A 27,311-nucleotide genomic window follows, 5' to 3' on the forward strand; every position below is an offset into this window, starting at 1 on the left:
GCTTGATCAGTAACAGAAACATTTTCATCACAAATCTCTGAGTTATTTAATTCCATGCATCAGAACCCCCCTGCTGCCAAGAACTAAGCAGAATTGAAATAACAAAACTTGAACCAGAGTTTGCATAACTACTTGTTTATTTTCATTATTCAAATTTGTAAGAAAATCCATAATCTGCTTGACTGAACACAGAATTTTGCACATTTAAAAGATTCTTCATGCCTAGCGTTCACATACAGTGCAGCGCTTGACAACCATTCTATGGTACATAGACAATTGGCACACTCATAGAACTCCAGGACAACTAAAAAAATCAATAAAAGCTGTAGCCTGTCAGTACATTTGCAGAAAATAACTGAAACAAAAAGGATCACGTGAAACAGTCTAGTAAACAAACTCCTCGCACAAACATGTCCTTGAAGTGTAGCCACCGGAAAAGGGCACTACGGTTTGCTTGGTCCCACAGATTCACTAGTGTATGTTTTGAGAGGGTTTATTCCTGTGACACAGAGAACTGTTTCACCAGACATAGCTCCAGTTGCTTAATGTCCCCAAACAACAGTTCTGGGATCGGCTTACCCAAAACTTAATATGAACTCCAAGCAGCGTGTACAGAGTCAAAAACTGATCCAGGAACAGTGTTTAGGAATGGAATGCATCGCTAGCGTTGCCATGCCTGGGTGCGTTTATGCTACAACAACCACGACGACTGACCACGATCCGATAGGGAATGTCACATGCCAACAGCAGCACTGGTCCAATAAAGCAGAAAAGGCACAGTTTAAATAGGATTGCTGCACAACTTGCTGACCAGATAACACAAGCGTGCGACCATAAGATGTGACCATTTTGGGATCTCACTCATCCCCAAGAGCGTCTCTGATTTGTGTCTGTACAAGTTGTTGTGTACATGCATTCCAGGCCTAACGGCTGGAGACCAAACCGCGGACGTAGCCTGAGCGTTGGACCTCACTTAAGAGCCCCGGCAGTTTTCCGCCTTCTGATTGGAGCCTGACTTGGCTCTTGATTGGACATCACATGCGTGGTCCCATTTGACATCATGCAAAAGCACAACCAAATGTGTGTGCAGCATGAATTGGGCCGCTGGACCCTTCACACATCATCAGGATCGGCGAGAAAGGATCAGTCCGACAGCTAACTGGCTTAATAATAAAGACAGCTCCACTTCCCCCCTCAGTCCTGCGGTCGCTAACCTACCCCCCTACCCTCCAATGCCCTTTCCGTTTCATCATTCACCGTTTCGTACTCATCCACTCAAAACACACACCCTCCCCCCCATTACCAGCCCACCGCTGGCCCCCATCCCCCACCTTCCACCAGGTGAATAGTATGATTAAGAACACCCCCCTACACGTCGTAGACGTCGATGTGGGTGCCGGACGTGAAGCCGTCCTCCAGCAGCAGCTTGAGCAGTTTGGCCCCGGACTCCTGGCAGGTGAGCACCCGTCCCTCAGCGTGCATGGCGGTTAAGGAGCTCTGCAGCGCCCCGTCACCCGACTTCGTACGGGCCTCCACGTGCATGTCGGTGTCCAACGGACCTGAAGCGCCGAAACAACAAAGCCAAGTGCAAAAACTTTGACACAGCATTCCAAGTCTGTACATTGTTGTCAGATTCTTTGTAAGACTATGTTATGTAATGTAATGTAATGTAATTATGCTGTAAATAGTTGTTGATTTTTTTTAATGTGTTTTGAATAAATGACTTATTCTTAACAATATTCACATCACGTAGTTATATTTTCAAATCTCCAGTCAGCTTTTAGCACTGACTTAATGTAGCGCCCTATGGAATCTGTGTTATAGCTTTTTTAAATTCTCAATTCCGCAATTCCGTCCATGATTCTGTTATCACAGAAACTATAGGGCCCTAGCTTAATGCTGCCATCAGTCTGTCGCAGGCCCGTGCCGTCAAAAGATACTTGCCACCGGGCCTAACAACTTTTCTGGGGGAAACCCTGCAATAATAGCATCTGTTCACACGTGATTCTTAACGTGCCGCGTAACGGATTCTCTGCCCTTATACGCAGATCAGGTTTCCCCAAGGTGATCCGCTCCGTGTTCCATCCGACCCGACCGTTCTACAAAAGGGTGTCTCGCGACTCCCAACCTTTATACGGGGTGTTACTTGTCGGTAGAAAAAATAAATTGGTGGTGGTGACCAAAGAATACCGTTTACATTCATATCCTCTTTCACTTGCAATTCATATTGAATTTGCACGGGTCAAAAACGCGTACAGAGACAGGTTTAAAGCACGTATTAAGGTATAATACCGCGAACAGTTCGCGTCTGTTAAAGGACCATCTCTTACCCGGCGCGTAGTTGAGCACGCGCAGTTCGGGCTCCTCCTCGGCCAGCACTCTGAACATCATGTCCCGCGCGGCCTTTCCGGTGCAGTAGAGCACCCAGGACGGAAAGGGCTGCAGGGCGCACAGCGAGCTCACGTTAACCACGCAGCGCAGCAGCCCCGACCGCTTGGGGAAAGCGTCCAACAGCGCCGCTGTGAGACTGAGAGCGGAGCTGACGTTGAAGGCCAGGTAGGAGTTAATCTCCTCTGGGTCTGTGAAGCTGACGGCAAAGCGAGACACGTCCCCGAGGGAGGCTGTAAGTGGGAGAGACAGGCTGAGCGTTACCTCCACCACATTGCATCAGTTAGGATGAACGAAATGCTGTACATTCAAAAAGTTTCAGACGAATCCAGACTGCAGTAACACCGTTATGATTCTATCTAGGGTCGTCTTGGTCTTGATGCAAATTGACCTGTTGCTATCAAATTATAATTGTAAAAAGAACATAATAATTATAAAATAAAAAAACAACGATAATTATTATTATTATTGTGATGGTGATGATATTCCTAATAATAATAATAATAATAATAATAATAATGAGTGCGTATAGCCTACTACGGTGTCTGTCTAATAATATTTAGCCTACATTAGAACCAATAGCTCTCACCTGCATTGTTTATTAGAAGCAGGCGATCTATGTCCAAGTGACTTGTCTGTTTCGCCGCCTTCACGGTCTCTTCCACAGCTCCTTTCTGCGCGAGGTCCGCGGTCACGCAGCGTATCACCAACCCTTTCTTACCAGCGTCCGAAGCGGCCAGCTCTGCTTGCAGTTCCTTCAATTTATCCCCCGATCTTGCCACCAGCAGTAGCACTGACCCAGGTTTGACCAATCCGGCTATTTGCTTCGCCAGGCATCGGCCGAAGCCTTTCGAGGCTCCGGTGATAACGCAGAGCGCTCGCCCGAGACCCTTCGAGGATGGATCAATCGGGTGCGAAATTCCGTGCGATTCCATAGCCGCTTACTGAATAAAAACAGCGGCGCTATCTTTCCTGTTAATTAAAAACACTGCGCTATTTAACGTCTTCCCCGCCTATCCGTGCAGGGGAAACGCGTCCAGTCACACCAAAACCCCGAAATTAAGCCGTCCTGTGACTCCTCCTCCTGAACAGGCCTACAGTTCTATAACCTGATTAACTTGTTGCAGATGTTGCAAGGGGCAGCCAGGTCTGTGGATTTCCTTTTTCGCTAACTGCTCATTTTAAGATTAAATATGAATTATAGAGTGGAAAAAATCGCAGTGAGTTGAGGTTCGTTAGTTTTAAAATGCACCGCGGGCGCAATCAGACACCGTACGGACTGTGCAAAACTGCGAAATGACACCGTAACGAAATGATGGATCTACATTTCTGCCGCCCTAGACAGCCCTGGGCTCTGGGATTGTCGGGTTTCGGGTTCCCCCTTCTTGCAGTGCCGCCATAGTGGCGCGGTTGTATGCACACACGCTGGTTCACAGTTTATCGCTTAAATTTGGCAAAACATGTGAGATCGTATTAAAAAAAGCAGAAGAAATCGAGAAACACACGCGTGCCTCCAGGAACGATATTCATCCTCTGAACAGCCGTGGGGATACTGCTACCAGATTAGTACTGCTACTACAGGGTCATTCAATTACTTATTCAGGGGGCACAGATTCATTTTACAAATTGTACATACAGACCAGAGATTATCCAAGTACTTCTTATTTTAAAAATGTATGAATTTTAACATATGCATGTGCAAACATTATTCGCGTTGTAGCGCATAGCTGTTACTTTAAATTCTGTCGCAGGTGGGAGGTTTGCGGATTCAGACCTTAATAGTCCGTTTTCAGTTGTTTTCCTTTTCTTTAACCAAATGGAGAACACCTGAAACATCGGAAAACACAGTCAAAGGCACACCCGAAGGTTGTCACTATCTGAATGATAATCAGGAACACCTTCCGTGGATTATTACTGTGATCATAAATTATGTATGGCAATTGTGACACTTCTGTATGCATGCTGAACGCAGTTTATGGTATGGATTTGGTTCGGGGTGGAGCTCTCGGAGAAGAAGTCTTAATGCTTCATTCTGCAACGAAATTATAGTTTTTCACATTACTGTATTTATTTCGGAGGCTGGTTCATTCGGAGAGATATTGATATACTATGCTTTACACATTCATTTGAAATGTTGCAGTCCATATTGTGACGCAGATTAAGGTCAGAGAACATAATTTCATTGGCTGTCCCGCAGAGGTGGGTAACCCGGCTTCAAAGAGTAAAGTTCCACCACCATGCACCAAACCAGCTGATTCTAATTAGCATAACTCTTTAGCGTGATGGGAGAACTAATTATTGTAATCAGCTGGTTTAGTGCATGTTGGTGGAGCAAATGCATGGTCAGTCTTTTTACTCTTTGAAGCCGGGTTACCCACCTCTGCTGTCCCGTGATTCTAAGTGAATATTAAATCCACATATTATACAAGTACAGCTTCCAGCCAATTACAAACTTGACCAAAAAGACCAAAAACTACACAAAAAGATCTCTTGAATGGGTAATTTAAGCAAACTCACCTAACAATATTTTTTAGTTGTAACCCTGGGGGTCCTTGAAGGTACTGTTGGGGGTCCTTGGCCATACTTGATATGCAATGACTATATAAAGATTTAGGAAAAACCCTTAAAAAAATACAACACTTTTTAACTAATGATTGGGGTCCCCTGGATACATTTGAGAAGGGACCCCCCCCCCCCCCATGCCTGATGTAAGGACACCAGCTCCCTTAAATAAGTCACATTATTTTTTGAATGTACATTTCTATTTCCCACGATAAAGTTTGAGAAAGGGTATTTAAAGCCATTCAGTTCTCACATAGTGATTCATATTAACTCCAGTGTGTTTCTGTATTTCTGACAACTTCTGTTCCTCTAAATAAATGTGCGTTATTCTGCAAAGTTCAGTGCTATGTCTTTTTTTATTACAGTTGTATGTCTTTTTTCTTGTTACTTTCACTATTTTGTTTCTTAACTGATTCTTCTTAGCATGTTTCTTTGCACTTTCTGACTTTTTATTTTTTCTCCATGCTGTAATATAAAAATAAAAAATATGGCCACAGTAAAGAAAGCACTTTCAAAGCAGTAATAAATCCATTCTTAGGCTGTTACATTTTTTTTTCAATATCATAATGTTATCTGACGCCTAAAAAGGGATATTAAACCAACCTTGAAATGTTTAATGGCAGCTGACTATCAGATTATCCGTACTCCAGCTGCCAGGGTGACATCACTGCCCTTTGTCACCATGGAGTACACAACGTTTATCTCCTCTCTCTCTGCCGTCATGGAAACTACAACCAGCCAATGAGCCTCGGTCACGAATGTCCGAATCACGGCTGCTTTGTGGCCGGTTCACTCAGGGCAGGAGACCAGCAAACAGAACCTTTGGTCACCAAACACGAAACTCCCCCACACAAGGCTCAAGTACATTACATCATGAGACAAAGGCTCTGCAAACTGGAGATTCATAAAAAAACCAAAAACTGTGACTCCTAAGAGTATGGTACACAGTCAACAAACAATGCAGAAACGCTGTGGTCACTCAGAGAATACAAGCGCAGAGCATTGGTTTTCTGGCTTTGCTTTGCTCAGGCAGTGGAAAGCAGAGAGCATAATGGATAGGGGGCGGGATCACAGCCCAGAAGGGCCCTTTTCCATTGGTTGAACCTCCATAAGCATACAGAGGCAAATCTTATGAATAGACAAAGCTGGCGACAGCCTGGAGGAGATTCATATGCTGGTACTAGAGTCAGACACTCAAGGGACTGCACTACACTCCCCAGCTGCCGTGTGGACCCATGTCTCCCTACCATTCAAAGTGTGTGTGTGACATTAGACACAATGCAAAACATGGGTTGTGTCACATTACGTTTGCCTCTCATACACAACAGTCTGAAGAGTAAGAGAGACTTTTCTTTAACAGCTGTGTAGCTGAACGGTGTCTTTCTGCTTTCATTTTGTTTTTCAAGACAAAAATGAAATGTGACTGTACGTACGTCAGCGGATTGCTGTCGCGGTAAAAAAAAATGCATGTTTTGAAGAGAGGGCGACATGTTGATTACTTATCAAAAGGCGCAGTTTTCTGACATAGCCGGGTTTTATAGTACAGCCCTCTCCTGGGAGTAAAGAGTACTACTCTCACTGAAATGAATACACACAGTGTATTGAAAATGATGCACGTAATACATTTCAGAATTATTTTTAGTGCGCACACACATATCACAATATCATCTGAAGCGCTGATTGACAGCAGGATCTCACCCCGTCTCATCCCGAGACCAAAGTTATAGCTTGATAAATTAATTCTTGCACGTGAGCCATTTCCCCCGGGTTGTTGGCCTTCATTGAATGAATTATGTGTATCATTTCGAGGCCATATTTTCTTTTCTGTTTTATACAGTCTATGAATTTTATCCCATCCAGGAGTTGCAGGAACCTATCCCAACGTGCATTTAGCAAGAGCAAGGAAAACACCCTGGACAATTTCAACCCATGTAAAGGAAAAGTTTTAGTTCCAAAATAAATGCCAAAAATGTATTAACCAAGCAAAAATAACACTGTGAAACATATAGGGTAAAGTAAAGGCAGGATGAAAGGTGTTCAACAAATAAGGTTTATTATTTATTATTATTATTATTATTATTATTATTATTATTATTAATAATCCATCCACATCACCGGCAAGTCTGCTGAAGTCCAATCAACATTCAAGCACACATGATATGAACAAAATTCCAACAGTCTGCTCCATTGATTTTTACTCCTATGTAAAAATCATAGGAGTATACATATATATACACATACATGTATGTATACATACATACATACATGCATACACACACATATATACATATACATATATAAAGAAAACTTGACCAAATATGAAGAAGTGTTCAAAAAAAAAAAAAAACTTACATACTGTACTTACATAGTTTAAGTAAACCAGCAGCTGATAATCTATGTTTGGCTTGGAACATAAGGCTCTGTACAGGCCAGTCAGGTTCTTCCACACCAAACTTTTTTTATGGACCTTGAGTTATGCACTCAAGGCATTGTCATGCTGACACAGGAAAGGGCTTTCCCCAAATTGTTGCTATAAAGTTGGAATCGCACAGTTCTCTACAATGTCAATGCCGTACCATTAAGGTAGCCCTTCACTGAAACGAAGGAGCGCAAACCATAGAACACAGCCCCAGATCATCATTCTTTCTCCACCAAACTTTACAGCTCCCACTACGCATTTGGGCCGTGTTACAGTTGCTCTCAACACCCGCAAACATAACGAAGCCAAAACCAAGGTTTTCCAAAAATAACCAATAACTTTATTTAACTACACATAAGGGATACCAAAAATAGCTGCAAAACATAAGATAAAAATCAAGACCTGGCCGTGGTCGAGAGGTGAGGAGAAAAAGCCCCCATCTTTGAGAAGCCGACTCCAAGCTTCTTAAAAGGGCACCGCCACAGGTGCTCTCAATTACCTGTAACGAGACACACGCATGTGTCCAAACGGCCAGCGCCCCCACCTGAGGCGGAGGGGCGTAACAGGCCGGTAGCGTTTTCCTGGCATTCGCCAAAACCAGATTAATCAGTCAGACTGCCAGAGAGTGAAGTGTGATTCATCACTCCAGAGAACGTATTCCCACTGCACCAGAGTCCAATGGCAGTGTAGTAGTAGTAGTAGTAGTAGTAGTAGTAGTAGTAGTAATTTATTTTGGTCCTTATTAAAAGGTGTAGACTGAAGCTTTAGCTTATTATACCTATTATACCTTATTATAGCTGCTGGTTTTGTATGTGTTTCCCCATACCTCCACACAGTGTGCTTTACACCACTCCAGCCAACGCTTGGCACTGCAAATGGTGATCTTAGGCTTGTGCACAGCTGCTCGGCCATGGAAACCCATTTCAAGAAAAGCCCTTGACGAACATTTCTTGTGCTACGTTGAAAGGCACTGAGTTCTTCAGTACTACCCATTCTACAGCCATACATACTTCTAATGTTTGTCAATGGATATCGCATGGCTGTTTGCTTGATTTTATGCACTTGTTAGCAATGGGTGTGACTGAAGACCATCCTCACACCATCACCCTCAACTAGAAACCTTGGCGTGGTAATGGACAACAGACTGTCCCTCACCGAGCACATTTCAGCAGTGACACGTTCATGCAGGTTCTTCCTGTATAACATCCGGAGGATCCGCCCCTTCCTCACAACTTACTCGACCCAACTCCTCGTCCAGGCAGTGGTCCTGTCCCGCCTGGACTACTGTAACTCCCTGCTTGCTGGCCTCCCAGCATCATCTATCAGACCCCTGCAACTCATCCAGAACGCAGCAGCGCGTCTGGTCTTCAACCTCCCCAGACATTCCCACGTTACCCCCCTGCTCACCACCCTCCACTGGCTCCCCGTGATGGCTCGCATCAAATTTAAAACATTAGTGCTTGCCTTCAAAGCAGCCAGGGGGTCAGCCCCTCCCTATCTACGTCAACTCATCAGACCCTACACCCCAGCTAGACCTCTCCGTTCTGCTGCCACATGTCGCCTGGTCCCTGCCCCGGCTCGCACCAGCACCCGGTCACGCCTCCTGTCTGTTCTAGCCCCACGGTGGTGGAATGACCTTCCTGTGCAAGTCAGAACAGCAGAGACCCTGGCCGTCTTCAAACGTAGACTGAAGACTCACCTCTTCAAGCTACATCTCACCTCATCACCCCCCACTACCCTCTAACATTTTTTTTCTAAAAAAAAAAAAAAAAAAAAAAAAAAGGGTGTACAATTCACACTTTTTGCAAAGTTATACCTATTGTAGCTCTCTTGCAGGAATGTTGTAAAGCGCTTGTCTCTGAGTTTTGTAATGCACTTGTTGTAAGTCGCTCTGGATAAGAGCGTCTGCTAAGAACCTATAATGTAATGTAATGTAATGAAGTAGCTGAACCCACTAATTAGAAGGGGTGTGCTCATACTTTTGGCCATGTAGTGTAATCGGACATTTTAATGCTGATGTAACAATCACTACTGGTAACTGAAAGAAATGGAGTCAAAACACTGACTTAGAATTTTGAAAAACATTTCTTAAAAAGCTTACTGATCAATGGGTTAAAGGAATAGCTCAGTTCCTGAGATGTTTTTTTTTACATTTTAAAATTTAGTCTATATGGTCCAGGCGATATAAATAATAACTCAATATTTTTAAGCTTATCGGCGATATTCAACAAACCTCGATATTAATGCACTCACTGAAATAGCTTAACAGAGTGATTTTCAATCGGGATCTTCAGGTAAACAGCCTATATTCAGTGCAACTTGTGCACAACCTCTTTTAGGAGCTGGTTCAATAAAACAATAACAGTGCTCAGACAAACCTATGTGGGCACTAATTATTGTTCCAAATTTCTTTTTAAAAAAAACAAGTCACGTCAAAAATGCGTAACTGTCAAATGAAAATAAAGTTTTGGACACTGGCTCGATGTAGCATTAAAAAGGTAAAGAAAAATTCTCCCCTGTACATAATATTTTTTTCCAATAAATCCAAAATATTGAGTGGGGTCTGTGGGACCCCACTCAATATTTGAGAAATTTTTCCAAGTATTTCCAAGGGTGATATCGAATATTATTATAATATTATAATAATATTCGATATCACCCAGCCCTAGGTCCAGGCAGTTCTTGTGTGCCATGAAGGATAATTATCCTATTAAATCTGGGACCCATCTAGACACTGATTCTGGCATCTATCTCAGAGCAGCTGCACATCTGGGTAGTGAAACTTTCAGTATGCCCAGTAAGTTAATCAATGTGATCAACAAAAGTTTTACAGACGTTTTGCTTGCTCAGCCAACATCACCCCCCCCCCCGGACACAAAAAAAAAAAATGCGTAACTGTCAAATGAAAATAAAGTTTTGGACACTGGCTCGATGTAGCATTAAAAAGGTAAAGAAAAATTCTCCCCTGTACATAATATTTTTTTCCAATAAATCCAAAATATTGAGTGGGGTCTGTGGGACCCCACTCAATATTTGAGTAATTTTTCCAAGTATTTCCAAGGGTGATATTGAATATTATTATAATATTATAATAATATTCGATATCACCCAGCCCTAGGTCCAGGCAGTTCTTGTGTGCCATGAAGGATAATTATCCTATTAAATCTGGGACCCATCTAGACACTGATTCTGGCATCTATCTCAGAGCAGCTGCACATCTGGGTAGTGAAACTTTCAGTATGCCCAGTAAGTTAATCAATGTGATCAACAAAAGTTTTACAGACGTTTTGCTTGCTCAGCCAACATCATCACCCCCCCCCCCGGACACAAAAAAAAAAAAAAAAACATAGTGGGAGGTCTTCTGATTCACAGGAACATGAGTAGAGGGAAAAGTAAAAACATGTGGACCTCAGGGAGGTCAAGGGTAAGTCCGCTCCTCTGTCCACAGCACACTGGGGGTTCTGAGGAACACAGAGGATAGCAGCACATGTCAGCAATCACAAACCAAATCCGGTCATCTTGTGAAGCAATGTGAGTAAACATTAATACTGCCGTGAATTATTAATTGCACTGACATATTCTACAAAATCAGTACAACACAGATCTGGGGTGTGCAACTCCGGCTGACTGTGGGGCTGACATGTTTACTGGTATTTGTTCCAACCAATCACCTCAGCTTAGTCTTACAAACCGCTCTACACACTAGTGCTGGTTCATCCCAAAGTTGGACCACAGTAAAATGTTTCCAACAAGGATACATGAAATAGTTTGGCCCAAGTTTTATGAATTTAAAAACCTCAATCAAATAAATATGAACACATTTATTTTACACACTGCCAGTTTTTTTAGGTAATCTGGTAATCATTTGCTGTACATAGTGGCCAATTCTACCAGTCTGATACAGAACTTCAGATATATCAGTGGCATTTCAGTTTATGGGGCAGCACGATGGGGCAGTGGGTAGCACTGTAGGTATCAATGTGTGAGTGAACCACTCCACTGGCTACCGGTTGCTGCCAGGATCAGGTTCACAGTCCTGACCCTGGCCTACACTGCTGCCAACAGGACAGCTCCCGCCAATTTACAGGACATGATTAAATCCTACATGCCAGCCAGCAAGTCGACCACTCTGCTCTGAGGCAGCAGGGCGACTTGCATCCCCTGCCATCCGGGTGAATAGTTCTTGCTTGTGCCTATCACGGAGCTTCTCCACCCTAGCTCCCCACTGGTGGAACAAACTCCCTGTCCATCTACGAACCACTTCCTTATTGCCCATCTTCCGCCGTGTTCTGAAGACTCATCTCTTCGGACTATACCTGTACTAACTATCACCACTCTGCGGGGCACTCCCAATTAGGGATTATTTTTATCTCTTAAATCCCCCTCCTTTCAGGCTACACATGTACCTCCTGTGCCACTTTAATGTTACATGTACCACCATCCAGCACTTATTGTACTATGTATCATTATCTCGATGTTGTAGCTTTTCATGCCTTCTAGTTTGACTTGGGTTATGCCAGGGAGTAATATTAGTAATGTGAACTGGACTTAATGTGTTCATGACTATGAATACCTGTTTCAAAATGAGTATTGTACCTTATCGGACCTGTGTTTTGTAGTTCTTCCAAAGACCTTCAGTATGCACTTATTGTGCATCGATTTGGATAAAAGCACCAGCCAAATAAATGTAATGTAATGGGTGCCATTGTAAATAACCATTTTTAACCCACCTGCTACTTGAAGTGAAATCTGCACCACGAACCCATTCTGTTCGTTGTCCACTGCGCAGGTGTAAGTGCCATGGTCGCTCACTCGCACCCCCATCAGCCTGAGTGAGGCGTTACCCGTTGCTATCCGGTCTGGGTACATCCGAGTGCGCCCCCTGTAGGCTGGATACTGCCGTTGCAGTTCATCACTCCCGTGGTCATAACAGTGCACCACCTCAGTGTCCCTATGCAGCCACGTGACTAGTACATTGAGAGGATTTCCAGTTTTACTTGGAGGGAAAAGGCAGCTGAGAGTGATGTCACTTCCTGGAGCGGCCACCACTGGGGTCACATGCACATATCCTGCAGTTAGTACTGTACACAACAGCAGGAAGTGAGAGAAAAGAGAGAGTAATGTGAACGGCATAGCAACACCAGACTCTTCAGCCTTCTCATCCAAAATTCAATACTGATCTCGGACATGATGCAGCAGCTAATCAACATGAGCTAACTGTCCATTGGATGGACTAGTTCTCTCATATTAAGTGGAATATAATGTACACACAGGCAGATACATGCAAAAAGTATATTTTGTTCATCATGTAAATTAATTGTAATGACTTGAAGTATTTTAACTGACCTACACACACAATTTCATCAGACTACATTGGAAGTAAGCATCTCAAAGACTTCAAATAAGTTAAAGAAGTTTCAGACTTACTGTTAATTAGACATGTACACAAAGAGTACATGTACAGAAATTTTTTCATTGTATTTTTGCAACAATGCATCTGAAAAACAAAGAAAAGTAGATTTTTCACGTTTCACTTTCACTGGGGTTAGATTTTAAAAGCACAAGTGAACAATGCAAATATAAGTTAGGTAGAAGATAAAACATCAGTACAGTGTATTAAACCCTACATGTCAGCTGCTGCAGCAGGGTGATTTGCACTTCCTACCCATTCCGGTAAACAATTTTTGTTTGTCTTGACCATGGAGCTTCTCCACCTTAGCTCCCCAGTGGTGTAACAAACTCCCCATTCCTGTATGAACCACTCAGGCTCTTACTGCCCATTTTCCGCTGTAGTCTGAAGACGCATGATCTCTTCAGACTGTTGGAAATTATACGATTGCACATTATACGATTTTCTCACAAGTTTTGACGTTGGGAGTTTGGTTGCCTTCGTACACTTAAAGAGGTTCAGATTGTGACAACAGGTTGGATGACAGCAATGCTAAGTTATTGGTTGGTGGGGCGGCATGCCCCATAACTATACAGCACAGAAAGTTTGGCACTTTCCTGGGTTTCCTACAGAAATAACCACAATGACCACAGACTCTCAGCCCTTAAAAATATTTATCCGGACCGCGGGCCGTCTACGGCCCTCCAGTCAATATCACACAGCCCGCTGGATCTTTCCTAGATTTGATAGAGCCAGTATATTTTTCCTGTTTTGAAAAAAAAGATCGTTGGTTATAATTACGGTTTAATTGTGAAAATGGAAAGGTGATGTTGAATGTCGCGTTTTTAAGGAGAAATGGACAGAGGATGACTGTTAACATGTATTATTTCATACGCTATATGTAGGCTAATGCGTAGTGATGTTTGTAAATGCGCAAGCGCTAATAAAGACGCTCTCTTTCTGGTTTACCGGCAACCAATGTGAGCTGTGTGTTTTATAAACCATAAACGGTTATGGGCCAACAGGTTATGGGCCCAGGCGGGATGCTGGAAACCGATTTAACAGTCGAGATGAAAAGAATTACGAACTTTGGGAGACTGAGTTTTTGGGCCATCTGCATCTGCTGGGGCTGAAGGAGATCATGCTAAATGAGCCCGCCACAGACGACGAGGAGGAGGACACCAAGAAAAATGAAGAAGCATATGCTGAGTTGATTCAGTTTTTGGATGACAAAAGCCTGTCCCTAGTTATGAGAGAAGCAGCAGATAACGGAAGAAAAGCTCTTCAGATATTGAATGACTATTATGCAGGTAAAGGGAAACCTCGTGTGATTAACCTGTACACAGAGCTAACGTCCTTGCAGAAAACTGCAAATGAAAGTGTCACAGACTATATTATTCGGGCAGAAACGGCGATTAGCCTACAGCATTGAGGAATGCTGACGAGACATTAAGTGACGGATTTTTGATTGCAATGATTCTGAAAGGTTTACCAGAGTCATTTAAGCCGTTTATCATCCACATCACACAAGGTAATGAAAACATAACTTTTGTTAAGTTCAAAATTAAGCTAAGAAGTTTCGAAGACACAGAGAAGTATCGTGCTAGCTCTGATGCCAACGTGATGAAAGCGAGTGCCTCAACCCCGGACTGAAGGGGGAGAGAGAAGAATGTAGGCACAGACATTACATGCTACAACTGTGGTGAAAAGAGACATAAGGCCTGTAAGGGCATGTCCGAACGAACGTCAGAAAAGAGACACGGTGGTGTGGCTACTGCAAAAGTTCAACACACAAAGACTCATCTTGCAGGCGCAAAAAGAGAGATGACGTGAAGCAAGCGGCTGGCGAAGAGGGTGAGGAACACAAAGCAAGTGACTGTCAGCTAAATGGCTTGAAGCACAAGAGGCTTATTGTCGACACTGGAGCAACATCCGTTCGTTTACAATTCAGAAAAATGCGTTTGATTTTTTTTTTTACGAGAAACATTTCCACATCTACGCCTACGATTTTTTTGGCAGATGCTATTAGCATCCAGGACGCTGGCAGCTGTAACGTTTTTAGGACACCGAAATATAGGCTACCAATAAATAATAGCCGATTAACTTATAATTAATTTCTCAGTAAGTCTTTCTTGTAATAAAATGTGTAATAATGGCTTCAGTGCGTACAGATTTTTTTTATAATGACCAACTGATTTCGGTGCAGCGTTAAGTGCATACACAAATGCTCGTAAACAAGGCCAAATTAGCATAATCATTTCTGACTTTCTAAAAAAAAAAAAGTAAGTGCCATTGCTGAACTGTCAGTGTACTTTGGAAACGAATTTATCGACTCTTATTTTGTATATTTCCTTGTTAAATGACCCGTTAAAGTGAGCCCAGATGCCAGTTTTGTTGGCTTGTGCGTGGAACGCTCGTTGTGATTACCGGTACATTGCGGGCAGAACGTTCGAACTCCCGTGAGGTGCGTTCAAGTTCAGCGAACAAGGTGAACGTTTGCAAACTATTTAAAACATTTTTCCGTTAGCTTTCGCCGCGAACGTTAGCAGACATAAGCGAACGGTCTGAAAAGGTAGTTTGCGGCGAACAAAAATGGACGCTGGACTGAAGGAAATATTCCCAGATGGGTATTTCAATTGAAGATGCCGTTAAGTGTGATCAGTTTTTTCAATAATATTATTGCTAACGCTAGCCAATGTTATTATTGTTCGCTAGCTAGCTATTGTTTTTTTTTAACATCGATGATCACACCATAAAATCTGCCAAGTGCTACTAAACATTTTCATTGGTTTCATTTAATCATTTTTACTAGACATAAAGGCACAAATTCAGAGGAAATAGAGGGAGGAGAGAGAGAGAAGGGGGAGAGAGATGCTGCAGTAGTCCCGCCTCTTCACCTGCACAAAACGCTGATTGATTAAATCGTGCATTAACTTTTTAACTTGTCATTTTCCGACAAGGTTAAATATACATTTCGTAAAAATTATTACACTACTAACTAACACTTACATTACAGTGTGAAATATACTTTGTTTCAGTTTCAACTCGCAATGTACAAACACAAACCATAAGTTGCAAGCACAAGTCATTGCTTACAAATACAAAATACTTTTGGCATTACTTTGAGCCGATAAAGGTGGTAACAAAAACGTACCTTATACATCCCATCCATAGACCGTATAAAAATAGATCCTGTCACAAGTGCAGGACTGCCCGATCAGAGACTGTAAAAAATAGGGATGTGCCCGATGTCCCGGCTGGGCAGTAAGTCAAACGTTACTGCACATGTGCGTTGTTCTGGCCCTAACTTAACTTCCTGCAGACCTCTGCAAACAATCAATAACAACAGAGTCCCTCTAGACTATTTCTGATAACAAGCAAAATAAATAACAAGTAAATTATGTTAGCTAGCTAGTTAAAACTATGCCAGTATTATTTGGGGTTACCAGGGTTACCAGTCGAAGAAAAGACACTCGTATTCTACAGGGAAGTGACGTATGACTGTTCGCATCCATTACCGGAACTCACATTCCTCACCTGAAGGGAAGCAATGGACGTGGTGTTGTACGCAGTTGCTGCTGCAATTCTCCTCCTGCTGATCGTGTTTGCGGTGAAAGTACGGGGACAGGCGGAACAAGGTCTGTAGCTGCCCGTATAACTGCGAACGCGCACTGGAGGTAGACGAATTAGCATTATTATTTACTGCAGCCTACATTTTGACAGACCTGCTGGAATGCTAAACCCTTGCAGGACTCAACGTTAATTTAACGTTACTCTGTAACTGGCTAGCAGTCCACATGAAGGGTGTACGAGCTAACTTTATGTTCTGTCTGTAAATATTTGCGTAACGTTTTACATTTACAACACCAAGAGTTTGGCGCTTTTTAGAGTAACTACTATGGCCACAGACTCTCTTGCTTCTTAAAAACACACATGCTCCGCACAAGTTAACCGCGGATTTTAGCTCAGTGATCAGCTTTTAGCGAGTGATCTAGTTGTTACTGTTCCATAACTTGATTGACAGTGGAACCAGAGAGAATTTGGACCAGTTCTGCTTGCAATTTGGTAACCCGTACCTTTTGCCAGATGGCAGTATCGTATTACTTTTGAAGAACATGGTTTGGATAGGCAGTAATTTCTAGAGCCCGCTTCATCGCTCTCCAAATATTTGCTGAAGAGAAGATGGGGGAAAACATACCAATGATTCTCCATGTGCTTTTAAGCAGGTTTAGTATTTGTGATTTTAATCTTGACTGAGAGGTTACCAAGCCACGTTGAAATGCCATAAAGTACTAATCAATTCAGTTGCTGCTCTTCAAAACAATAACAAAATGCTCTTATCTACTACTTAGATCGTAAGCCTACGTAAGATGTGCAAACATTGATTGATTTGTGTACAGACATAGGCTACTCAACTTGTCTGGCCCATTTCAGATCAAAAGTCAAAAGTGATGCTTTTATTAAATGCAGCACCGGGTTGCTCGCACACGTGCAACTCAAAAGAACTTCGAGCAGTTGTATGTCTATGGTTGTATCAGCATCGTTAGTACTCGCTATTGACTCTACTATTTTTAGTCATGATTTCCGGTTTGTCAGTCCCATCGGTTATGTCTGGTCAACGGCAGGTGGTGTGCTCCGTTAATAAACCAATGGTGAGTTACCGCTTCTGATTAATGGTACTGTCATGTTGATGAGGCTCCAACTGAAGGTGATGGGCCAAGCCAACTCAACCACTGAAGTGTAGCTCTGGCGAAAATGTGCTAGAATCAGATTGCGGGACATCGATCTCACCAGCTGTAACGCCATTTTCTAGTCACGTACAGCAGGGGGTATCGAATGGCAATCCTGATGGGGGTGGAGGTCACAGGGTGTGTCACAGGGTATGTTTTTTTTGAGGGGGGCTCTTAACCAACCTGTGGCACACATTAAGCACTGAAAAAGAAGTTGGAATTTGAGATCCTTGCCTTAGAGGTTGTGCACCTGTAAGGAGCAGCCTGGGTAACCATCCCCCTCCCCCCATCCCCCAGCTGATGGTGAGCACAGGCAGGATGTGGTGGCCCGAGCCGCAGCACGCCCCCGGGTGGCGGAGGAGCGCGGCGCAGGCATGCCGAGACGCAGGGGGATCAGAGGGATGGAGCACAGACGCACCCACAGGGACGACTCTGACCAGGGTAAGACGACTATCACGACGCACCAGGCGTTGACAGTGGACACAGCGACACGCCCACAGGGACGACTCTGACCAGGGTAAGGACACACCCACTTTAATCACAGACACGCCCACAGGGACGACTCTGACCAGGGTAAGAACACGCCCACTGTTTCTCACCAACACGTCCACAGGGACGACTCTGACCAGGGTAAGGACACACCCGCTTTAATCACAGACATGCCCACAGGGACGACTCTGACCAGGGTAAGGACACGCCCACTTTAATCACAGACGCACCCACAGGGACGACTCTGACCAGGGTAAGGACACACCCACTTTAATCACAGACACGCCCACAGGGACGACTCTGACCAGGGTAAGGACACACCCACTTTAATCACAGACACGCCCACAGGGACGACTCTGACCAGGGTAGACGCACTTGGTCACACACGCCCACAGGACTGTCTGCAGTGGACACCACTTACAACAGTCCACAGGGACGACTCTGACCAGGGTAAGGACACACCCGCTTTAATCACAGACATGCCCACAGGGATGACTCTGACCAGGGTAAGGACACACCCACTTTAATCACAGACATGCCCACAGGGATGACTGACCAGGGTAAGGACACACCCACTTTAATCACAGACACGCCCGCAGGGATGACTGACCAGGGTAAGGACACGCCCGCTTTACTCACAGACACGCCCACAGGGATGACTCTTGTGTTTGTGTGTTTTTTTGTGTGTGCGTGTGTGTGTATGAGTATGCATGCACGTGCATATATGCGTGCGTGTCTGTATTCATGTGTATGTGTACATGAGCACATGTGTGTGCATGTGTATTTGCCAGTGTGCATGATTTTGTGTGTGTGTTCGTATGCATTTGTGTGCCCATCGTTCATGCATGTGTGACTGTGTTAAACTCACACTGACTATCTTCTTCAGAGGACCTGAATGTGGATGAGGAACATGAGGAGGCGGAGCTTCAGTTCCAGGCAGCAGGGAAAGTGGGAGCCAAGAAGCAGAGGAAGATGGAGGAGAAGCAGGCCAGGAGAGTGCAGAGAGAGGTGGGGCTAGAGCCCAGAGAGAGGTGTGGTTAGAGTCCAGAGTGAGGTGGAGTTAGAGCCCAGAGAGAGGTGTGGTTACAGCCCTGAGACAGGTGGGGTTAGAGTCCAGAGAGAGGTCGAGTTATGGATTAAAACCCATAGAAAGGTGGGGTTAGGGGTTGTTGCCCAGAGAGAGGTTGGGGTTATGGGTTAATGACCTCTGATGGACTAAGGTTTAACTTCATTGGTTCCCTATTTGAAGTAACTATGCTGCATCTGTAAGGGTTTTTATGATGTCTTTAGGGAGTAATTCATATACTCTTTGTAAAGACTTCCTGTAGTTGACCCATTTACCTATCCATTAGTATTTGTAATAAAAATGTGTATAAAATGCAGCACAATGTTAAAAGCTAATTTTGTTCCAAATACTTTTAAACCTGACGAATGACAACGCAAAAACATGAAATTGTTCAGAGTGATGTTTTTTAATGTATGGTCTACACCATTGAAAACAGAAAAACACTTTGGGAAGGACTGTTTTGTGAACCACAGGTAGCTAAGCAATGACGGTTCGCTGTGCTTTGAAATCACTGTTTGATGGAATGGGGGCGTGTGATTGGCTGCTGCATTGTAGGCGGAGCTGGAGGAGCGAGAGGAGAGGAAGAGAGCTCAGGAGCTGAGGGAGGAGGAGAGAAGAAAGGAGGAGGCGCAAGAGAGGCTCCAGGAAAAGAGACAGGTAACCATGGTTACGGGGGGAAGGCGCTAAGACTAAGACCTGTACGCTCATAGACACATGTAGCACATGTTTCGACACACTGATGCAGTGCAGAAACAGCGCTGCCATTATAGCACCCATCCAATAGCTTGGATGATTTTTGTTCTTATACTTTTTCTATCTACCCATGTATGATTATATGTGTATATATATATATACATGTGTGTTTGTGTGTGTGTGTGTGTGTGTGTGTGTGTGTGAGGGGCAACATAGCTCAGGAGGTAAGAGCGGTTGTCTGGCAGTTGGAGGGTTGCCGGTTCAATCCCCCACCCTGGGCGTGTCGAAGTGTCTGTGAGCAAGACACCTAACCCCTAATTGCTCCCAATGAGCTGATTGGTACCTTGCATGGCAGCCTTTCACCGTTGGTGTGTGAGTGTGTGAATGTGTGAATGAGAGGCATCAATTGTAAAGTGCTTTGGATAAAAGCGCTATATAAATGCAGTCCATCTGATGCAAGAGATCTGTGACAATACTACACTTTATCAAATAATATTTTACTAATATTCAGAGATTCACAACTCCTGTTATGTTAACTTGGGTCATCTCCATGTTTTTCGAAAGCAGGACCAATGATTTTTGTCCAGTGTCAAGTAATTTTAGCTGCTCAAACAAGCATTTAGCTAATTAAGGCTAATTAAGAGCTGGGATGTGACAGAATGCAGGCAGTGCTGCGGACATTAGGATGGGGACCTCAGCTCCGGTGCCTCACGCTTAAACTGCCGCTCATACACAGGAGGAAGAGGAGCAACGGGTGAAGGAGGAGCAGGAGAAGAAGGAGGAGGAGGAGTACTTGCGGCTGAAGGAGTCCTTCGTCATCGAGGAGCAGGGAGTCACCGAGGAGCTGACGGAGCAGGAGGTTGTGTGTGTGTGTGTGTGTGTGTGTGTATCAGTGTGTGTGTGCGTCTACCTGCCTGTGTGGCTTATGCATGTGAGTCTCTTATTTTGAAGGCCCCAATCGCCTCCCTGTGTCCATTTCTGCCTGTGTGTGAAATGACGGTGATCTCAACCTGTTTTTCACTTTTCAGTCTCACAGTCTCCTTCAGGAGTTCATTCAGTATGTGAAGGTGAGTCTCTCTCTTTCTCTCTCTCTCTCTCTTTCTCTCTATATGGAGTGAGCCTCTCATTTTGAGCCAATTCCAGCAGTTTTGTGTACCAGGTACAAGTCACTACCAGAATGCAAACAAGCAGTACTACTGGACAGATTAGAGTGTCCCTGGCATATATGCAGTATTGCTGGTTCAGGGCATATGCGCACTTTCTCACACATTCTTCCACACACTGTCTCAGTCTTGCCATTTGTGTACCACATTTGTCGATATTACCAACCCTGTCCCTGGAGATCGACTATCCTGTAGGTTTTCATTTCAGCCCTAATGTGGCACACCTGACTATACTAATTAGCAGCTCAGCAAAGATCTCTAGCTGTTGAGGTGTCCTTTTGTTAGGGTATGAGTGAAAACCTACAGGATGGTAGATCTCCAGGGACGGAGTTGGTTACCACTGGTGTTTACTACTGAGTTTTCCATTCGACCTAGAGGCTCAGGCCCTGTGTGTGTGCATCTTTACAGGACTCCAAGGTGGTTCTGCTGGAGGATCTGGCATCCCACTTCGGATTGCGCACACAGGTCAGTGGAAGAGGAGGCGGAGCTCTGTGATTGACGCAGAAACAGGACCTCAGCCCACACTGGGTCTGTGCCAGTGTTTCCCAACCCCTGGTCCTGTAATGTCATGTATTTCTGACACAAAGTGGGTACATAATCCCTCTAGACATGAAATGCACCTAAGAAAAATGAACAGCTTGTTAAAATTCTGGGATTGCATCTGTGGTTGAAATGAAACCAGCATACACAGGGGGTCCCCAGGACCGAGGTTGGGAGCAGTAGCATGGCCTTATGTGTATCTGGTGACCTCTAGTGGCCAATGAGTGATATGAAAAAGATCTCTGTTTAAAAAAAAAATGTAATTCAGTAGTGTAAATACAATCGTTTTATTTGTCTGATGGTATTCATAACTTAAAATAAAATGCCATGTTGTCTTCTTTAGCTTATTCATTGTGTATTTACATCTATGACCTATAATATTTTTACATATAAATGATGTTTTTTTCAGAAGTAGTCCTCTGTGTTAGTGACACCCCCTATAATGTGTGGGTGTCTTCCACATTTGTAAAATAATAACATTTTGATATATTATCATAACTGGATTATATGACATGTGCAATAATTGGATTCTAGCTGTTAATTTCCCATAAAGACCCTGAAGTCTATGGTGTAAAAAAGGGACCTCAAACAAAGCTCATATCCCATGTTTCTCAGTGTCCTGCCTATGAACTTTGCTAAATAAGTTCTAAAATGATCTGTAATGGTATTGGAATAATTAATATTAAGAGTGTGGGGAGGGGGATAATGGATGTTGATATATTTGACCTCTGACCTTTGCATGCAGGATGCCATCTCCAGATTGCAGGATCTAATGGCTGATGGTTCGCTCACAGGTAAGAGAGTGCAAAAACCAAAGGAAGTTGTTTTTCCTCTTCTTGGTTCCGCAGCACAACTTGAAGTCTTTGCATGGCAACTACCTCCCAAACATCAGTCTAGTCTTCTCCTACCTCCCCCCAGGCGTGATCGATGACAGGGGGAAGTTCATCTTCATCACGCCAGAGGAGCTGAGCGCTGTGGCGAACTTCATCAGGCAGAGAGGAAGAGTGTCCATCAGTGAGCTGGCCCAGGCTAGCAACTCCCTCATAAACCTGACCCCTGAGATCCGCAACTCAGCCTGAAATGTTCACGCGTGTTACCTTTACCATTACATCACATCCTGGCATTTAGGAGACGCTGTCGTCCAGAGCGACCTACGCTCTTATCCAGAGCGACCTACACTCTTATCCAGAGTGACCTATGCTGTCATCCAGAGCGACCTACACACACACACATACACACACATAACGCACATATACATGCACGCAACACACACATACACACACATAACGCACATATACATGCACGCAACACACGTACACACGCAGCACACATACACACACACAACGCACATATAAACACGCACTGCACATATACACACACACACACCCAAGACGTCTGCCAAAAGGACTGTTCCCCATCATTCATTTTGATCTCCTTCGTGAATTTGATTGAACGAAAAATATATTTGTTTCAGCAGTAATTTCCTTGTCACCTTGTTCTTTGTCACACACTTTAAAAATAAGAGATGCCAACATAAGCCATCTGTTGTAATTGCACACTTGCACCAACGAATGAAATGAACACAACATTTGTACAAGGTTCTTGATGGAGGAGCCATCATTAAGAGCAGCATTTAAAAGGGAACGTTTTTGGGGACTGACAAGAACCTTTAAGGCACTTGGGAGATTATTTTATGAGCGCTACTGATTTAGTAGTGAAGACTTTCTTACCTCCACCATTTAAGAGTGCTCATTGGCAACTCGGAGCAAAGTGAGCCCTAAAAATTATACTGACACTGTGTTGACCTCCACTTCCTCATCCAGGCACATTTTAGTATGCTATTGACAAAACTGGAAATAAACCTAATTGGGGCACTTTATTAGGTACACCTGTCTAGCACCAGCTAGGAGCCCCTTTTGCCTCCAGAGCAGCCTGAATTCTTTGCGGCATGGGTTCAGCAAGGCGCTGGAAATATTCCTCAGGGATTTTGGCCCATGGTGACAGCATCGCACAGTTACTGCAGATTTTACAGCAACACATTCATGCCGTGAACCTCCCATTTCCATCTCATCCCAAAGGTGCTTTATTGGATTGAGATCTGGGGACCGGCAGGCCATTGGAGTGAACTGAAGTCACTGTCATTTGCATGGAGGTAGCTTGAGATGATGTGTGCTTAGTGAGATGGCATATTATCTTACGGATTTAATTTGTCTGCAATTGCTGGACAGTCTTCCTAGGCCATTTTGACCACACTGAAAAGATTTGATTTGCTGGTTTGGATTGCTTTCATTTCTTCGTATAATTAGTGCGCTATAGAGGTGAAAACATATGCCTCTCCAGTTTTTCCATAGTGATTTACAACCCCATAACAAATTATTATTATTATTTAACAGCAAAGGTTACATTACGAGACTTCGAAATATATATATTTTTTGTCATATTCGATGTTTTACTTGAACATACAACGAGCAGCTTCACCTCGCTGAGAGTCTATTTGAAGAGTGTGATCCTGTTTTCGGCGTGCGATTAATCTACCCTTATAACTCAGAGCGCGTGCGCGCAGTTGTCTGAAAACGATTCAATGCTGGAATAATTTGTACAAATAATAATTTGCAATCAAATTGTAATTCACGTTCGTGAAACAGTATACTGGAATTTAATTGACGAGATAATTTAATACAATACGCATCAAATTATGCTGGATTGTTTAAGCAATGTAGCCTACGTGAAACAGGGCCCTGATATATTTACTCAACTAAACCCGAAACTGCCTAGTAGCGTTTGGCGAACACTTCGCTGGTGAGATCATGGCATGTCCCTTCTTGGAAAACCCTGTAGACATTGGTGCGCGAATCATTCGCCAGGCTTTACAGCGCGAAAGAGTAATTCGACCGCGAAACGATATTTTCGCTCAAGAAGCGTGTCTTCATGAACGTTATCGTTTTTCTAAGCAATCGATCGTTTATATCAATAATCTTCTAAAGCCTTACATCTCCAGTGTTACTCATCGTGGCTTTGCGCTCACATCGCTCGAAACCCTATGCATTGCCCTGCGTTTTTATGCCAACGGGAGCTTTTTATATAGTATTGGAGATGCGGAGCATATCAGCAAGGCAACTGTGTGTCGGTGCATTCGAAGAGTCTCTCTCGCTTTGAAGCGATTTCTGCACGTTTTCGTTGTGTTTCCTGGACACAAAACCGTAAGAAACATCAAAGAGGAATTCTACAAAATCGCAGGTTTGTAGTTTGTTAATCCCTTTATTTATATAGGCTATGCTACGGCAATTAAAACAGTATTGTACATAAATTGATCGATACCCTTTATTTCAGGATTTCCGCGTGTAATTGGGAGTATCGATACCACTCAGATTCCCATTAAAGCTCCGTCTGTTAATGAAGGACACTATCTCAACAAGAAATCTTTCCACAGCATAAATGTGCAGGTAATGGCAGAATATCATTAGCCATCATTTTACACCTTTGCACCAAATCTCTTTCGGTTTATCATGCAACTCGTTACTTTTTTTTTTTTTACTTCACTGCATCTAGATCATTTGCGATGCCAGCCACCTCATCAGCAATGTGGAAGCCAAATGGCCGGGCTCTGTCGACAAGTCAAGGATTTTCCAGGAGTCCACCTTGTTTCACATGTGTGAACGAGGTATGTCACCTTTTATGTAGGCCTATATTTTAAAAATCCTAGTTTTAGTTATGTAACTTAATTTTAAAGTTTAAACCTTTTATGTCCCGTGTGATGGAGTAGGAGAGTTTGACGGCGTCCTCCTTGGGGACAGAGGCTACCCCTGCCTGCGCTTTCTGATGACGCCCTACCCGGCACATGAGGCTGGATCACAACAAGCCCGCTTCAACGAGGCCCACCGCAGGACGCGAGCTGGCGTCGGGACGACGATCGCGATCCTCAAGGCGCGGTTCCAGTGCCTGCGCGGGCTCAGGGTGTCGCCGGAGCGGGCGTGTGACATAATCGTGGCGTGTGCTGTGCTACACAACCTGGCAATTATGAGGGGAGAGAGGTTGCCCACGATAGAGGCACCAGCAGCCGAGGACGATGATCCCATCCACCGCATTCAAGATGACCCAGAGGGCAAGCGTATAAGGGACAGTATCAGCCAGGGGGAGTGGCAATGCCCACTTGGAGGGACGGTGTCTCAGTGATTTTTATTTTTCTTATCTTTTGGAAGGTCTATGTAGCTAGCTAAACTAAGGCCAGTTCTGTCTAAACCTGAAATGGAATTGATTAGTCAAAAATTAATTTAATCGTATCTGGACTACTACAGTTCACTTTTTACGTGCCTCTGCAAATCTTCTCTGGATTGTCTAAAAAATGGTCCAGAATGGTGTTGCTAGGCTTCTTGTCGGGTCCAACGCATGGTCCCATATCTATATCCGTATTACAATGGCTCCCACTAAAATTTAGGACTGAATTCAAAATGTGCTTTTGAAAAAATTGCCCCAAAACTCTGGACGATAAGTACCTCCCTTTAGACGCAAGATCTGTGGGCACTGTTGACACCTTTAAAAAGCACCTGAAGACGCATTTGTACGAAGTGGCCTTCATTTAATTTTTGCCTGTCATCTGTTTTTATGTATGTTTTTTATTTTCTTGTGAAGCGCTCAGTGATCTTTGTTCTAGAATGGTGCCATATAAACTTTTACTCCCTTGTATTAGAAAATGTTTGATGGCATTGCGTCAATGGTATCTTTCTATGTGCTTGCACTCGTTTTTCATCCCTCCATTATGTTTTTCATGTTTTTTTCTCCAATTAAAACACATAAAAACAGTTAAACAGTGCATAATATGATCAACTCACAAGTTTGAGAAACTCACAATCTCAATTATCCAACTGTTATATCCAGTACCCTGAGATCTACTGAATTTGACCTTTCACCTCATGTTGTAATAAGGCAATTTCGCAACACCTCTATTAAAGGCTTCGTAACCGTGTAGTTTTGTTTGCTGCCACCCGTAGTAGCATATGTTGAAAGAATGCAAAATAAATGATAAATTTACACATGATTTGTCTATCAGCAAAAATATCCCTTTTCATAAGAACAGTTGTTACTTGAGGCTTCAGAACTTTGATGGAATGCTCAGAGGCCTGCATTGGAATGTATAGGTGTGGATTCTAATTAATGAGAAATTGCACAAATACATAGCAGTTGAGCAGCAATAGTGATTTACTTACTTGAAATTGTTCATACCGGATGGGCCTATTAATAATCCTTTATGCACGCATTATATTGTTAATTACAATTCAGGATTATATTTGAAGACAGCAAAATAAACCACAGTTGAATAAGTATGAGGTTGTTCTATTCCTTTTATATTTCATATTTTTTGTTTATAAAACAAAAACATAATTTACTCCTGTTTGCAGTAGAGTCCAATAATCATCTTCATCAGTACTATCATCATGTCTTGTGGCTGTGTGTCATAGGGCTTGAGTCCGTACACAATGGCACACATAAGTCCATTTGCCAAGCAGACACATTTTAAAAAGTTAAAAAACAATTTTTTTTTTTTTACTGCAGTTGCATGAAAGCAAATCCAACACTGCCTCTGGAGCCGGCGGTCCCAGTCCAAAGTCTTGAACCCTTGCCGACTCCATACTTATGTCAACAGCGTACCCTTCCCTCAAGCAACCGTCAGGCACCTTCACCTGGAAAAGAGTGGCTTGCCATTCACAGTCTTGCAGATAATTGCTGGAACTGGTGCATTATAATTTATTTTCTAAACTGAGCCAACAATGTCACTCACATTCTTTGCACAGTAGAATGTCCAATATCTCTCCAGTACTGATTCTTTTGTGGCTTCGTTGTAAGTGAGTGACACAATGCATCCTAAGTCCATTTG

The 27,311-nt window shown here is 43.4% G+C and overlaps 4 protein-coding genes and 1 long non-coding RNA gene across 5 annotated transcripts in view; 3 read left to right on the forward strand and 2 right to left on the reverse strand.

The window, feature by feature from the left end:
* oxt (oxytocin) overlaps positions 1 to 27,311 on the forward strand; it is a 138,940-nt gene that overhangs the window by 53,384 nt on the left and 58,245 nt on the right. The gene's annotated exons all lie outside the window — the stretch shown is intronic.
* Positions 990 to 4,146, reverse strand: spra (sepiapterin reductase a). The gene is made up of 3 exons (XM_064308481.1): positions 2,978 to 4,146; positions 2,331 to 2,621; positions 990 to 1,559 (listed from the first exon to the last, which is right to left on the reverse strand). The coding sequence occupies exons 1-3, from the start codon at positions 3,321 to 3,323 to the stop codon at positions 1,369 to 1,371; spliced, it is 828 nt and encodes a 275-aa protein (XP_064164551.1). The 5' UTR covers positions 3,324 to 4,146; the 3' UTR covers positions 990 to 1,368.
* Positions 7,687 to 8,456, reverse strand: LOC135238928 (uncharacterized). The gene is made up of 2 exons (XR_010325230.1): positions 8,329 to 8,456; positions 7,687 to 8,252 (listed from the first exon to the last, which is right to left on the reverse strand). It is a non-coding gene; the product is annotated as an uncharacterized LOC135238928 (long non-coding RNA).
* On the forward strand, positions 16,238 to 22,919 carry ddrgk1 (DDRGK domain containing 1). The gene is made up of 9 exons (XM_064307119.1): positions 16,238 to 16,396; positions 17,786 to 17,929; positions 18,864 to 18,985; positions 19,599 to 19,700; positions 20,473 to 20,595; positions 20,765 to 20,803; positions 21,308 to 21,364; positions 22,185 to 22,233; positions 22,358 to 22,919. The coding sequence occupies exons 1-9, from the start codon at positions 16,309 to 16,311 to the stop codon at positions 22,516 to 22,518; spliced, it is 885 nt and encodes a 294-aa protein (XP_064163189.1). The 5' UTR covers positions 16,238 to 16,308; the 3' UTR covers positions 22,519 to 22,919.
* LOC135238929 (putative nuclease HARBI1) lies at positions 23,961 to 26,758 on the forward strand. Its single transcript, XM_064307118.1, has 4 exons — positions 23,961 to 24,676; positions 24,770 to 24,882; positions 24,989 to 25,100; positions 25,203 to 26,758. Exons 1-4 carry the CDS (start codon positions 24,247 to 24,249, stop codon positions 25,610 to 25,612), a joined length of 1,065 nt encoding a protein of 354 aa, XP_064163188.1. The 5' UTR covers positions 23,961 to 24,246; the 3' UTR covers positions 25,613 to 26,758.

Source organism: Anguilla rostrata, chromosome 14, assembly GCF_018555375.3.
Source record: "Anguilla rostrata isolate EN2019 chromosome 14, ASM1855537v3, whole genome shotgun sequence".
NCBI lineage: Eukaryota > Metazoa > Chordata > Actinopteri > Anguilliformes > Anguillidae > Anguilla > Anguilla rostrata.

Excerpts from the sequence above, each read along its gene's own strand:
- spra (XM_064308481.1), bottom strand. The coding sequence starts at position 3,323 with ATGGAATCGCACGGAATTTCGCACCCGATTGATCCATCCTCGAAGGGT. Across the intron at positions 2,622-2,977 it reads GCTTCTAATAAACAATGCAG|CCTCCCTCGGGGACGTGTCT; the intron begins GTGAGAGCTATT and ends TCCCACTTACAG. Across the intron at positions 1,560-2,330 it reads CGTGCTCAACTACGCGCCGG|GTCCGTTGGACACCGACATG; the intron begins GTAAGAGATGGT and ends TCGGCGCTTCAG.
- ddrgk1 (XM_064307119.1), top strand. The coding sequence starts at position 16,309 with ATGGACGTGGTGTTGTACGCAGTTGCTGCTGCAATTCTCCTCCTGCTG. Across the intron at positions 18,986-19,598 it reads CCAGGAGAGTGCAGAGAGAG|GCGGAGCTGGAGGAGCGAGA; the intron begins GTGGGGCTAGAG and ends GCTGCATTGTAG. Across the intron at positions 20,804-21,307 it reads AGTTCATTCAGTATGTGAAG|GACTCCAAGGTGGTTCTGCT; the intron begins GTGAGTCTCTCT and ends GCATCTTTACAG.
- LOC135238929 (XM_064307118.1), top strand. The coding sequence starts at position 24,247 with ATGGCATGTCCCTTCTTGGAAAACCCTGTAGACATTGGTGCGCGAATC. Across the intron at positions 24,677-24,769 it reads GGAATTCTACAAAATCGCAG|GATTTCCGCGTGTAATTGGG; the intron begins GTTTGTAGTTTG and ends CCTTTATTTCAG. Across the intron at positions 25,101-25,202 it reads GTTTCACATGTGTGAACGAG|GAGAGTTTGACGGCGTCCTC; the intron begins GTATGTCACCTT and ends GTGATGGAGTAG.